Consider the following 13,777-nt stretch of genomic DNA (forward strand, 5'->3'; position numbering starts at 1 on the left):
AACCTGGTTTATTCTTATTCTTATTCTTATTCTTATTCTTATTCTTATTCTTATTCTTATCCTTATTCTTATCCTTATTCTATTCTATTCTATTCTATTGAGGTCCCCATCACTGGCAGTCTTTAAGAAAAGCTTGGCTGTGGCACTGGGTGGCAATGGTTTGGCTGATGTGGTGGTGTCAGGCCACAGGCTGGACTTGAGGATCTCAGAGGGCTTTTCCAGCCTCAATAACTCAATGATTCTGTCGTGTTTCTGCTCCTTGTGATGTCTCAGCTCCTTGCTGACACCAGGTTTGCTAACTGAAGGCTCTCCTGCAGCACTCCCAAAGCTGTGTGGCTGGAAGTCATGCCCCACTTGAACACAGCTCGATGGTTATGCCTCATCCCTCCTTGTTTGCCCTGGAGCTGTGTCAGTCCAACTCCTGCAAGCTCAGATCTCCTCCCTCTCCTTTCCAAGCACTGAAGCTAGCAAAGGAAAAGTCACAGGAAAACAAATTGGGAGGCTGGGGGAAAGGCAGAGACATCCAGGAGGCAAAACACAGTCTGAAGGCCCTTGCCTGCTTTCCATGCATCCCAAAGGCTGCCACGGGGATCCTGTGCTCAGCTGAGCCAGCTCAGTGCCTTCAAGAGATCTCCTCAGTGCCCAGCTCCCACTGATCTAATTGCTGGGAGGCCCTGGTGCCTGGTGCCAAGGCAGAGAAGGGTTGAAGCAGCTCCATCCCAGCCTGCCCAGCGCAGGAGAAATCGTTGCTGTGATGCAATGAATTCTGCTGCGTGGAGCTGGCTGCAGAGTGGGGAAAAGGTGAAGCATTCCTGCTCTAAATAGAACCACTGAGGCTAGACAAGGGATGCTTTGTGCACAGTGGTGGCTTCCAGCTTCTCCAGCCTTCCTGTGGGAAGCCAAATCATGGCTCCTGAAAGCCAGAGCTGTGGGTGCAGTGCAGGGAAGTCAGGCACCAATCCATCCTCAGCCTCTTGAGCAGCCTCTGAAAACTCAGCTTCAAAGGCTGCTGGGAAGAGACTGATTTTAGGGCAAGCTGCTCTCACTGTGTTCTCTGAGGTGGAGAGTGGTTGGGTTTAGTTGGAAGTGCTTGGACTGGATGATCTCAAAGGTCTTTCCCAACCTCCATCAGTCCGTGATTTGTGATTCTCTGATTCTGTGGTGATTCCAGGTGCCAGGGGCTGCACTTTGGCCACAGCAACCCCAGGCAGTGCCACAGGCTGGGGGCAGAGTGGCTGAGAGCAGCCAGGCAGAGAGGGACCTGGGGGGAGTGGTGGACAGCAGCTGAGCAGGAGCCAGCAGTGTGCCCAGGGGGCCAAGAAGGCCAAGGGCAGCCTGGCCTGCAGCAGGCAGAGTGTGGCCAGCAGCAGCAGGGAGCTCATCCTGCCCTGTGCTCAGCACTGCTGAGGCCACAGCTGGAGTCCTGTGGCCAGCTCTGGGCTGCTCAGGTCAGGAAAGAGGTTGAGCTGCTGGAAGGTGTCCAGAGAAGGGCAACAAAGCTGGGGAGGGGTCTGGGGCACAGCCCTGGGAGGAGAGGCTGAGGGAGCTGGGGTTGCTTAGCCTGCAGGAGAGGAGGCTCAGGGGAGACCTTCCTGCTCTCTGCAACTCCCTGCAGGGAGGTTGGAGCCAGGTGGGGGTTGGGCTCTGCTTCTAGGCAAGCAGCACCAGAACAAGAGGACAAAGTCTCAAGCTGTGCCAGGGGAGGTTCAGGCTGGATGTTAGGAAGAGAGAGTTGTTGGCCCTTGGGATGTGCTGCCCAGGGAGGTGGTGGAGTCCCCATCCCTGGAGGGGTTCAGGAGGGGCTTGGATGTGGCCCTTGGAGCCATGGTTTAGCTGTCAGGAGGTCCTGGGGGACAGCTTGGACTGGATGATCTCTGAGGTCTTTTCCAACCTGGTTGATTCTATGATTCTGTGATTCTGACTCTCTGCTTCTCTGAGTCTATGATTCTCTGATCAAGAGTTTTCTCTGCCATGGGACAGTGTTGTGGCTTGCTCAGCTTCAGGAGACTCTGCAGGCTGCACCTTGCCTTGTGAGACCTCTCTGGGTGCCTATCATAGAGCCACAGAATCAGAAGGGGAGCTCAAGGCTCAGGCAGCTCCAAGCCCCTGCCATGGGCAGGGACACCTCACACCACAGCAGGTTGCTCACAGCCACCTCCAGCCTGGCTGCAAACACCTCCAGGCTACCACCACCCCCAACCACAGCACCACAGTATGGTAGGAGTTGGAAAGGGCCTCTGGAGGTCATCCAGTCCAACCCCCCTGCCAGAACAGCATCACCCAGGGCAGCTCACACAGGAACACATCCAGGTGGGTTTGGATTGCCTCCAGAGATGGAGACTCCACCACCTCCCTGGGCAGCCTGCTCCAGGGCTCTGTCACCCTTAAAGAAGCTCCTCCTCACTTTCAGGTGGAACTTCTGATGTTCAGTTTGTGCCCTTTACCCCTTGTCCTCTCACTGGGCACCGCTGAACCAAGCCTGGCCCCATCCTCCTGACCCCCACCCTGGAAGTATTGCTCAGCATTGATCAGATCCCTCCTCAGGCTGCTCTTCTCCAGACTGAACAGCCCCAGCTCCCTCAGTCTTTCCCCAGCAGACCCCTCAGCAGCCCCTAATCATCTTTGTCCCCACAAGTGACATCTGTGGAATGGATTAATCAGGGCTGAGCTCTCACCCCTGGCTCTCAGGATGCTTTTTGCTGCCAGGCTTTTGGGGTTGCTGTGTCTGTACAGCCAGGCTGTGTCTCCCATGCTCTCCCAGCCTCACCTCAAGGCTTTCCTCCTCCCCATCACTGCTCACCTTCCCCTTTTTACCTTGCTAATGAAAACACCTGGAGGTTGCCCTGCTGTCTCCCTGCCCCTGGGGTTAAATTGCTTTGTCGATGTAATCTTAGATGCTAATGACCAAATAATGGAGTGCAAGAGGAGCTGCAGGAAGCACTCACTGGGTATCACTTTGCTGTCATTCTGAAGGCCTTGCAATGTGATCCCTGGGCCAGAGGAATCTGCCCTGACATTGTTTGGCCACCCTAATCCCACCCAGCAAATCACATCCTTAAGGGATCAGAAGAGGTCTGAGTGTATCTTGAGCTGTAACCTTCCACCCAGGGCTGGGTGAGATTTAGCTCAAGTGGCTCCACTAAAGCCAAGAGAGGCAGCAAGGGAAAGAAGGGAGGGATGCAGAGGGGTTTGGCTGCTGTGTTTCAGCCACCACATCACACAGAATCACACAGCACCCCAGCATGGAGCAGGCTGGTGGACATCTGCAGATCACCCAGTCCAGCCCCACTGCCCCAGCAGGGCTCCCCCAGCAGAGCTCACCCAGTCCAGCCCCCCTTGCTCCAGCAGGGCTCCCCCAGCAGCTTGCCCAGGGGCACAGTGCCCAGGGGGGTTTGGAAGCTCTCCACCCCAGCAGACTCCACAACCTCTCTGGGCAGCCTGCTCCAGGCTCCAGCAGCCTCACCCCAAACAACTTTCTCCTCCTGCTCAGCTCCAACCTCCTGCCTGCCACTCTGTGCCCCTTGCCCCTTGGCCTGGCCCTGGGCACCGCTCAGCAGAGCCTGGCCCCAGCCTCTTGCCCCCCACAGCTCCTTTAGCTCTTGCTGAGCATTGCTCAGCTGCCCTCTGGGGCTGCTCTGCTGCAGGCTTTCAGCCCCAGGGCTCTCAGCCTTTGCTGCTCCCAGAGCTGCTCCAGGCCCCTCAGCAGCTTTGTGGCCCTCACTTGGACTCTGCCCAGCAGTTCCCTGTCTCTTGAACTGGGGAGCCCAGAACTGGACACAGAGCTCTTCCCCAGGCTGAACAACCCCAGATCTCTCAGTCTCTCCTCACCAGAGAGATGCTCCAGCCTCCTTTCCTGGCCAAGCCACACTCCTGCTGCATCCAGAGCACTGTGGACCTAACCTGAGCAGCAGCTGCTGTCTGTGCTTTGGCTCAGTGGTTCAGTTTTCACTCCCCCCAAGAACTGTTCTCTAGAGCCCTGGTGCCTTCAGGAGCTGGACTGCAGCAGTGGGAGAGGATCCTGGGCTGCATAGAATAGAATAGAATAGAATAGAATAGAATAGAATAGAATAGAATAGAGTAGAGTAGAATAGAATAGAATAGAATAGGAGTAGAGTAGAGTAGAATAGAATAGAACAGATGACTATCATAGGATAGGATAGGATAGGATAGGATAGGATAGGATAGGATAGGATAGGATAGGATAGGATAGGATAGGACAGGACAGGATAGGATAGGATAGAATTAACCAGGTTGGAAAAGCCCTTTCAGATCATCAAGTCCAACCTCTCCCCCAGCACCATCTGATCAACTCAACCATGGCACCAAGGGCCTCAGCCAGGCTCTGCCTAAACACCTCCAGGGATGGGGACTCCACCACCTCCCTGGGCAGCACATCCCCAGGGCCAATCTCTCTTGCTGGGAAGAACTTTCTCCTCCCCTCCAGCCTAACCCTCCCCTGGCACAGCTGGAGACAGTGTCCTCTTGTTCTGGTGCTGCTTGCCTGGGAGAAGAGCCCAACCCCCACCTGGCTCCAACCTCCCTGCAGGCAGTTGCAGAGAGCAAGAAGGTCTCCCCTGAGCCTCCTCTCCTGCAGGCTAAGCAACCCCAGCTCCCTCAGCCTCTCCTCCCAGGGCTGTGCTCCAGACCCCTCCCCAGCTCTGTTGCCCTTCTCTGGACACACTGAGTCCCCTATTGGAGGGAGGTGTCAGTGACCCCCCTGGAGCCTCCCCTGATGCCCTCCCCACGAGCTGAGGGCTGAGCAAGCTGCTGCCTTCAGGCAGGATCGAATTTTCCTTCCTTCTTCCACATCTCACTAACTTTTCTCATTTTCTGCCACCCTGAGCACAGCAAAAGGCTTCTGCTGGAGGATTTAAAATAGCCTGGAGGTGGGAGGCGAGAAATAGTCCCTTAAGGTACAGAGGAGAAACTGAGGCACAGGGAGGCTGAGGGAGTCACTCCACGACTGAGTTATACTGGGAATGTGACTAAGCCAGGCACAGGAATAGGGACAAGAGTTAGAGCATCAAATGCAACCAGCAGTTCATGGGAGGCTCTTGTGAGGTGGGGATTGGGCTCTTCAGTCTGGAGAAGAGAAGGCTCCCCAGGAGACCTTCTTGTGGCCTCCCAGGATCTGAAGGAGGCTCCAAGAAAGCAGGAGAGGGACTTTGGAGGGTGTCAGGGAGGGATAGGACTGGGGGGGATGGAAGCAAAACTAGAAATGGGTATGAAGCCAAGCCCAGAACTCAAAGCCTTCTGTCCAGGATGTGTGAGAGAGGACACAGCCTCAGCTGGTCCCAATTGAGAGCACTCAGACTCTGAACAGCAATTTGTCCCTGGTCAGGAGCTTTGCTTTCCAGGCAAGCCAGGAACCTTCTCCAGCTCAGCAGCTTGCACTCTGCTTTTCCCAAGTGCCTTTCATATCACCACCTTCAAGGTACAAAATGCTTCCTGGTCCTGCACAGGCTTTGTCCCTACCAGGGATCTTGGGAGTTGGGGTTGTGCAGGCTGGAGAGGAGAAGGCTCCCAGGAGACCTCATTGTGGCCTCCCAGGAGCTGCAGGGGGCTGCAGGAAAGCTGGGGAGGGACTTTGGAGGGGGTCAGGGAGGGTAGGACTGGGGGGGATGGAGCAGAGCTAGAAGTGGGGAGATGGAGATTGGCTGTGAGGAAGAAGTTGTTGGCCAGGAGGGTGGTGAGAGCCTGGCACAGGCTGCCCAGGGAGGTGGTGGAAGGCTCAGCCCTGGAGGTGTTTGCAGCCAGGCTGGAGGTGGCTGTGAGCAACCTGCTGTGGTGTGAGGTGTCCCTGCCCATGGCAGTGGCTTGGAGCTGGCTGAGCCTTGAGTTCCCTTCCAACCCTGACAGCTCTGTGATTCTGTGACTTTGAAGCAGGTAAAGGGGAAGAAGAAGAAGGTGAAGATCAGCTAAGCATCAACATCCAACACCCCATCCAACCCTGACAGTTCTGTGATCTCCTCTGCCAAGTAACCAGGGACAGAACAAGAGGCATTGGCCTCCAGCTGCACCAGGAGAGGTTTAGTTTGGCCATCAGGAAAAGTGTTGCCACTGAAAGGGTTTGTCAGGCACTGGAAGGAGCTGCCAGGGGGGGTGGTGGAGTCACCACCCCCAGGCAGCTGAGGCGCTTGGGGACAGGGCTGGACTTGGTAGGGTAGGGTTCATGGTGGGAGTGGATGGTCTTGAAGAGCTTTTCCTACCTAAAGGATTCTGTGGTTCAATTCCCATCCCTGCTGCTGCCTCCCTGGGTGGCACTGGTGGAGAGAGAGTCTTACTCCACTGAAGGGTGACCCTCAGCAGATGCTTTTGGGGCCTGCCAGGGACACGAGGTGGGATGCCTGATTTCTGGGAATGGGGTCACTGAGCTCCCTGGGACAGCATCACAGCTGCCCTGGAAGGCTCTCCAAGGCACATTTGAGCTGTCTAATGCATAGTTCACCTCTATAATACATGTATTAGCTCCATGCTGTGTGGTTTAGCTCTCCAGTGCATGGTCTAGCTGTGTAATGTACATTTCCCCTCCAGAACGGATGTTTTGGCTCTCTAAAGTGTGTTTTAGGTCTCCAACACATGGTTTAGCTGTGTAATGCACATTTCCCCTGCAGAATGGATGTTTTGGCTCTCTAAAGTGTGCTTTAGGTCTCCAGTCCAGGTTTTGAGCTGTGCAGTGGATGGATTGCTCCAAGGCAATCTGGGAAACTCAGCTCCTGAGCTACCCTTCTGCTGCTGCCCTTCCTCTGCAGCTTTCAGGTGCTGGTTAGTGCCCCAAGGGACAAGCCCAAGCCTTGCTCTGTGTGGTTTGGCCACCTGGTGAGCTCACAGTGCCCAGCTGCCAGGAGGAAGCTCTCCAGCAGGTTGGTTCTGTGCTGCCTGGGTGCAGCAGCTGGGGCTTTGCACGTTGTGCCCCGAGGTGGGAGGAGGGCAGTGACTGCATTAAGGGATTACCCTGCAGCAGCCTCTGTGCTGGGAGGGCTCTGATCCCCCAGCTGAAGAACAGCAGCTTTGTCCCAGATTTCTCAATGGAAGCTGCTTCCCATTCAGACACCAGGGAGGAGAGCAGAGGAGCTCCTGCTCCCTGCAGCGGCCAAGCTGGGGCTGCACACAGCTGCCTGGGGCAAACAGAGGAACAAAAAGGCATTGGTGGAAGGAGGACACCCCCAAAATGCTGCTTGAGAGGTGATGGGGTTCAGGTGGAAGCAGGGATGCTTGGGTTGGTAAAGACCTCCAAGATCATTGAGGCCAACCGTGATCTAACTCTACCAATTCTGCTGCTAAACCATGGCCCTCAGCACCACATCTCCAAGGCTTTGAAACCCCTGCTAGGGATGGGGACTCCACCACTGTCTTGGGCAGCCTGTTCCAGTCTTTGAGAACCCCTTCAGTCCAGAACTTTCTTCTAAAGTCCAAACTAAAGCTCCCCTGGTGCAACTTGAGGCCCTTCTTACCTGGGAAAAGAGACCGACCCCAGCCTGGCTCCAACCTCCATTCAGGGAGCTGTAGAGAGCCAGGAGGTCTCCCTTCAGCCTCCTCTTCTCCAGGCTGAATAATCCTGGGTCCCTCAGCTGCTCCTCCCCAGCCCTGCTCTCCAGACCCTTCCCCAGCTCTGTTGCCCTTCTCTGGACCTGCTCCAGCCTCTCAATGTCCTTCTTGGAGTGAGGGTCCCAAAACTGAGCCCAGCACTCAAGCTGTGGCCTCTCCAGTTCCCAGTGCAGGAGGACAACCCCTGCCCTGCTCCTGCTGGCCACTGTCTTGCTGATCCAGGCCAGGATGCTAAGGGCAGCCTCATGCCTGGGAACAGCTGAGGAGCAGGGGGTGAAGGTGCTGAGCTGCTTTGTGCAGCCCATGTCCCCCTGGGGAGAGATGCTGGAGGGGGTTCCCCTCATGGTCTAGGTCTGCCTGTGGGAAGAGGGAAGTCTGTGATCCCTCTGCTTGGAAGTGTGCCCTGGGGAGGCCATTAAAGCAGGAAAAGAGTGATGCTTGCTTTGCTTCCTGGTAGGAACAGCCTCTGATGCTGCAGGTCAGGCCACAGCACAGGGGATTCCTTCAGTGGCTGTTAGGGGTAAAAGTGAATTTGTTGAGAGCAGATGCAGCAGAAGAGCTGGCTGAGAAGTGCAGAGAGAGGACAGGGTCATCTTGTGTTAGACAGAAGAGGCCCAGCCCTGAGGAGCAGGTTTGGTGCTGCAGCTCACAGGAGCCAGCTGGCTCCTGGCTCCCAGGGAAGTGCTGGCCACGTTGGACATCCCAGAGGTGTCCCTTCCTGGGCACTTTGATCCCCTGCCCCCTTGTGCTCAGTCCCTCTGCTTTAGGGACAGGATCCAGGCCACCTCTGCCTGGCTGAATTTGGGGTTGGGGCAGTGCCTGGAGCCAAACCCCTCAGGGAGCCTCCACCTGTGGGGCTGGCAGGGGCTGGTGCCAAGCAGGAGGTGATGCCAAGCAGGAGGTGATGCTATTGCTGTATCCCCCAACGCTGAACCAAGCCTTGGCTGGGGACCTCAGCAGAAGGATGGAGCTGAGGAGACTTGGCAGGGAGGAGGTAATCTGCCCCCTGGGCTCCCTGCCTGCAGCGAGGCTGCTGGCCTGGCAGAGCTTAATTGGCTTTGATAGGATTAGAGGGAAGCAGCAGCAGGAGGAAGCAGGGCCAGGAGGCCAGGCAGTGTCTGGGGCTGCTGGGCTGGAGAAATCCTTTGAGCCAGCACAACGCTGGACCAAAGCTGCCCAGAGCTCAAGGGTTAATGTCTGCTGCTGTGTTGCAGCTCGTGGTGGGGGGGGATTAACCCTCCTCCTCCTCCTCCTCCTGCTGGTTTTCCTAGCAGCATCCCCAAGGTCTGGGGATCTCTCAATAACTTCCAAAGAGCTTCCCCCTGCCTCTGAGCTCCAGAGCAAACTGTTGCCATGCTGGAAGTTGTGCCCTGTGGCCTCACACCTCTTGTCATCAGCAGGTGTGGATGGCTCAAAGCAGCTCTTGTTCCTTTGCCTTGGGAGTAGGTGACAGTGATTTATTGGCAGAAGTCCTAGCAGAGGAAAGAGAGGAGGGGATAGGATGGGATGGGATGGGATGGGATAGGATAGGATAGGATAGGATAGGATAGGATAGGATAGGATAGGATAGGATAGGATAGGATAGGATCGGATCAACCAGGTTGGAAAAGACCTTGGAGATCATCAAGTCCAAGCTGTCACCCAACACCATCTGATCAACTCAACCATGGTACCAAGGGCCTCATCCAGGCTGTTCTTGAACACTTCCAGGGATGGGGACTCCACCACCTCCCTGGGCAGCACATCCCAGTGGGGAGGAGAGGGGTGGGGAGGGGAGGGGAGGGGGAGGGGAGGTTCGAAGGGGAGAGGTTTGGAGGGGAGAGGTTCGGAGAGGTTCGGAGAGGAGAGGAGAGGAGAGGAGAGGTTCGGAGAGGAGAGGAGAGGAGAGGAGAGGAGAGGAGAGGAGAGGAGAGGAGAGGAGAGGAGAGGAAAGGAGAGGAGAGGAGAGGAGAGGAGAGGAGAGGAGAGGAGAGGAGAGGAGAGGAGAGGAGAGGAGAGGAGAGGAGAGGAGAGGAGAGGAGAGGAGAGGAAGGAAAAATGGGGTGAGAATGGCTGTGTTGTGACCCTTCTTGTCTCTCCCAGACTCTTGTGGTTGGGCTGTTTCCCAAGGCAGGAAATCCCTGGGTTCCCTAAGCCCCACACGGCACATGCCTGGGGGGTTAAAGAGCTTTGGGAAACCGGGGAGCTATCAGGGGGAGGGGCACAACTGAGTGAGGAGCTCAGAGGCCATCCTCGACGCACATCTCCTGGGGACAAGAGTTTCCCAGCGCTGCCCTCCTGCAGAGGAGACATTTGCCTGAAAACAAACCTCCCTTCGGACCAAAATGGAACCACTTGTGTGCAAAGATGGATGGAAGGCAGCAAGAAGAGAAAAACCTGAAGCCTTTCGGCCTCCTCGCAGGAGAGTCTGAAGTGCAGGTTCGCCTTGAAGGCTGAAGGTGCCTTGGGTGAGGGCTGGCTCCGTGTTTTGCCGGGGGGGGGTGGGGTGGTGAGGAGATGGGGGGGGGGGGGGGGCGTTGCTCAGGCACACACGCGTGTGCAAACACACCCGGGCACGCACACCCCTGTGCACACACACACACAGAGAGGCTCTCCCTGCCGCTCAGAAAGCACACACACACACACACACACACAAATCTCAGCTCCAGCCCAAACACTGATTCAAAACAACTGTTGGCAGCTCCGGCCGCAGCCGCCGCCGCCGCCGCCGTCTGCTTCCCTTTCCCCCACCGCCCCTCCGCGGCGTGAGACGCTGGCTGGAAACAAACAGGAAAATCCCCCGAATTAAGACCGACTGCATATAAAACTGCATTTCCCTTTCCCCGGGGAAGGGCAGAAAAATCGTCTTGCGAGGCAAGAGAAGGGGGGGGAAAAAAAAAACCCCACCCCACCAAACCCAAACAACTCATCTCCGCCGAGCATCACAAAGATGCTGCCGGGAGGGGAGCGGAGCCACGGGCGTGCGGCTGGCTGGGGGGCGGCTTGGGTGGCGACCCCACCCTGGCTGGGAAGGGGATGCCCGCAGCTTGCTGGGGGGGCTGTAGGGCAGGGCTGGGGGTGCTGGTGGGTGTCTCCGGGAGCGGTGACTGAGCGAGGCGGTGCCAGGGCTGGGGGCGGATTTTTTGAGAAGAACCTCGGCTCCTCAGAGCAGCGGCAGCCGCTGGAGGAGTTGGGCGGCTGGTTCTCCCTCTCCGCCCGCAGGAGGAGGAAGAGGAGGAAGAAGAGGTTTCGGCTGCCGCCTCTCCCATCCTCCCCTCCCCTTTCCCCTTCCACCCCACACCTTTATGGACGAGCGCCGGAGCCTGCTTTACTCTCCAGCCGCTTCCTCCACCAGCCGGCGTCCTCGGGGCGGCTCAACCAGCAGCCACCACAACCTGGGCTACACCGAGCAGCTGCCCCCCGCCGCCCCCCAGGCGGTCCCCGAGCAAGAGGAGGAAGAAGGTGAAGAAGGGGAGGAAGGCAGCATGACGGTGGTGGGGGGGGAAGGCGGCGGAGACCCTTTGCTAGAGGAACCACAACCCCCTCAGCCCGCGCTCGGCGGGGACCGCTACGACCAGCCCCCGACTCCCGCCGCCCTCCCCGCCGGCCAGTCCGCGGACGGCGGGGAGCAGGAGTGCTGCGAGCGGGTGGTGATCAACATCTCGGGCTTGAGGTTCGAGACCCAGCTGAAGACCTTGGCTCAGTTCCCCGAGACGCTGCTGGGGGACCCCCGCAAGAGGATGCGCTACTTCGACCCCCTCCGCAACGAGTACTTCTTCGACCGCAACCGGCCCAGCTTCGATGCCATCCTCTACTACTACCAGTCGGGGGGGCGCATCAGGAGACCTGTCAACGTCCCCATCGACATCTTCTCCGAGGAGATCCGCTTCTACCAGCTCGGGGAGGAGGCCATGGAGAAGTTCCGGGAGGATGAGGGCTTCATCCGGGAGGAGCAGCGGCCGCTGCCCGACAAGGAGTTTCAGCGCCAGGTGTGGCTCCTCTTCGAGTACCCCGAGAGCTCGGGGCCGGCCCGAGGCATCGCCATCGTCTCCGTCCTGGTCATCCTTATCTCCATCGTCATCTTCTGTCTGGAGACCCTGCCCGAATTCAGGGAGGATCATGACTATGAGGGAACTGGAGGGACCTTTGGGACGGGCGGTGGCCCTCTGCCACCTGACGTCTTCACCAACTCTTCGTCCTCGGCCGCTTCCATGGTGTCGTCCTTCGCCGACCCTTTCTTTGTGGTGGAGACTTTGTGCATCATCTGGTTCTCCTTCGAGCTGCTGGTGAGGTTCTTCGCCTGCCCCAGCAAGGCCACCTTCTCCAAGAACATCATGAACATCATCGACATCGTGGCCATCATCCCTTACTTCATCACGCTGGGCACCGAGCTGGCCGAGAGGCAAGGCAACGGCCAGCAGGCCATGTCCCTGGCCATCCTCCGAGTCATCCGCCTGGTGCGGGTCTTCCGCATCTTCAAGCTCTCCCGGCACTCCAAGGGGCTGCAGATCCTGGGCCAGACCCTCAAGGCCAGCATGCGGGAGCTGGGCCTGCTCATCTTCTTCCTCTTCATCGGCGTCATCCTCTTCTCCAGCGCCGTCTACTTCGCCGAGGCCGACGACCCCAGCTCGGGCTTCAGCAGCATCCCCGACGCCTTCTGGTGGGCCGTGGTCACCATGACCACGGTGGGCTACGGGGACATGCACCCCATCACCATCGGGGGCAAGATCGTGGGGTCCCTGTGCGCCATCGCGGGGGTGCTGACCATCGCCCTGCCCGTCCCGGTCATCGTCTCCAACTTCAACTACTTCTACCACCGGGAGACGGAGGGCGAGGAGCAGGCTCAGTACCTGCACGTCGGCAGCTGCCAGCACCTCTCCTCCAGCGAGGAGATGAGGAAGGCTCGCAGCAACTCCACCCTCAGCAAGTCTGAGTACATGGTGATCGAGGAAGGGGGGCTCAACCCCGCCGCCTTCAAGCAGGCTGCCTTCAAGGCGGCCAACTGCACGAGCGCGGGCAACCCCAACTGCGTGAGCATCAAAAAGATCTTCACGGACGTTTAAGAGCCGCCGCCGAACGGCAACCAAAACCCTGAGGATGGGGGTTCAAAACCCCACCACCCACCCACCCACCCAACCAACCAACCAACCAACCAACCAACCAACCAACCCAACCCAACAACAAGCAACAGGACCAGTGCCAAGCGACTGTGTGCTCGGTGTCGTGTGGACCATGCACCATCCGTCGGTCTCTCTCTCCCTCTCTCTCTCTGTGTGTGTGTGCCCTCGTTTTGATACCTTTATTTTTCTACATCCCTCCTTTCTAAAGAGCAAAAACGACCCCTCCCCCCCCCAAAAAACAACCCTAAACAAAAACAAACCACCCTAACAACACCACCACCAAAAGGGATTTCAAATCCTCAGCAGCAGAGGACAGCTGAAGGGTAAAGAGAAGGAAGACGAAGACAAAAAGGCACTCACGGCACAGCCAAACAGGTGTTTGTTCTGCAATGTGTTGCTAGGGGGCTGCTTTTATCTGCTTTGGGGTTGGTGGTGGTGGGGTTTTTTTTTGGGGGGGTAAGGGGGGGGCTTCTTGCTTTGCTCTTGAATTTTGCCATCCCCCCCCCACCTTTACCCCACCCTCACCCCACCCTCATCCCTCTCCCCTTGCCCTAAAGGCAGAGTGCAGCCCGATTCCGCCCTCCCCCCCCCCCCCCCCCCCCCCCCCCCCCCCCTCCATCCCACTTGTTGGATTGATGGCCTCTGGATTGGGTGTGGGGGAGGGAAAAACGTCTTGCAGAGTGTAGTGGAAGTGGGGGGGTGGGGGAGCGGGGTGGGGGTGGGGGGAGGAAAGAAGCATTTAATTTTGCAGAGAGTCTCTGTTACCACCTCGTTAAGTGATGTTTAATCTCGAGATGTGTGGCGTGCCCTTCCGGGCACCGTGCTGAGTCCTTCCCCCCACCCCCCCCCCCCCCGCCACCCTTCCCTCCCCAGTTAGATCACTTCTGACATTCTAATCTGCTCAGAGATCGATGCTGGTTTAAAGGGAGAGAAAATAACCCCAAACCTTCCTTTTCTAGTCTTAAAGAGGGGGAAAATGACCCCAAACCTTCATTTTCTAGCCTTAAAGAGAGAGAAAACAAACCCAAACCCTCCTTTTCTACTCTTAAGGAGGGGAAAATCACCTCAGACCTTCATTTTCTAGCCCTAAAGAGGGGACAATGACCCCAAACCCTCCTTTTCCAGTCTTA

The 13,777-nt window shown here is 57.4% G+C and overlaps 1 protein-coding gene across 1 annotated transcript; it reads left to right on the forward strand.

The window, feature by feature from the left end:
- The first annotated feature begins 10,714 nt into the window (after positions 1–10,714).
- Positions 10,715–12,613, forward strand: KCNA3 (potassium voltage-gated channel subfamily A member 3). Its single transcript, XM_009904329.2, has one exon. It carries the CDS (start codon positions 10,833–10,835, stop codon positions 12,588–12,590), a length of 1,758 nt encoding a protein of 585 aa, XP_009902631.2. The 5' UTR covers positions 10,715–10,832; the 3' UTR covers positions 12,591–12,613.
- The last annotated feature ends 1,164 nt before the right edge of the window (positions 12,614–13,777 follow it).

The sequence above is a fragment of the Dryobates pubescens genome, chromosome 35 (genome assembly GCF_014839835.1).
Source record: "Dryobates pubescens isolate bDryPub1 chromosome 35, bDryPub1.pri, whole genome shotgun sequence".
Classification (NCBI taxonomy): Eukaryota; Metazoa; Chordata; class Aves; order Piciformes; family Picidae; genus Dryobates; species Dryobates pubescens.

Bases quoted from the DNA above. Each gene is read 5' to 3' on its own strand.
- KCNA3 (XM_009904329.2), top strand. From the start codon at position 10,833: ATGGACGAGCGCCGGAGCCTGCTTTACTCTCCAGCCGCTTCCTCCACC.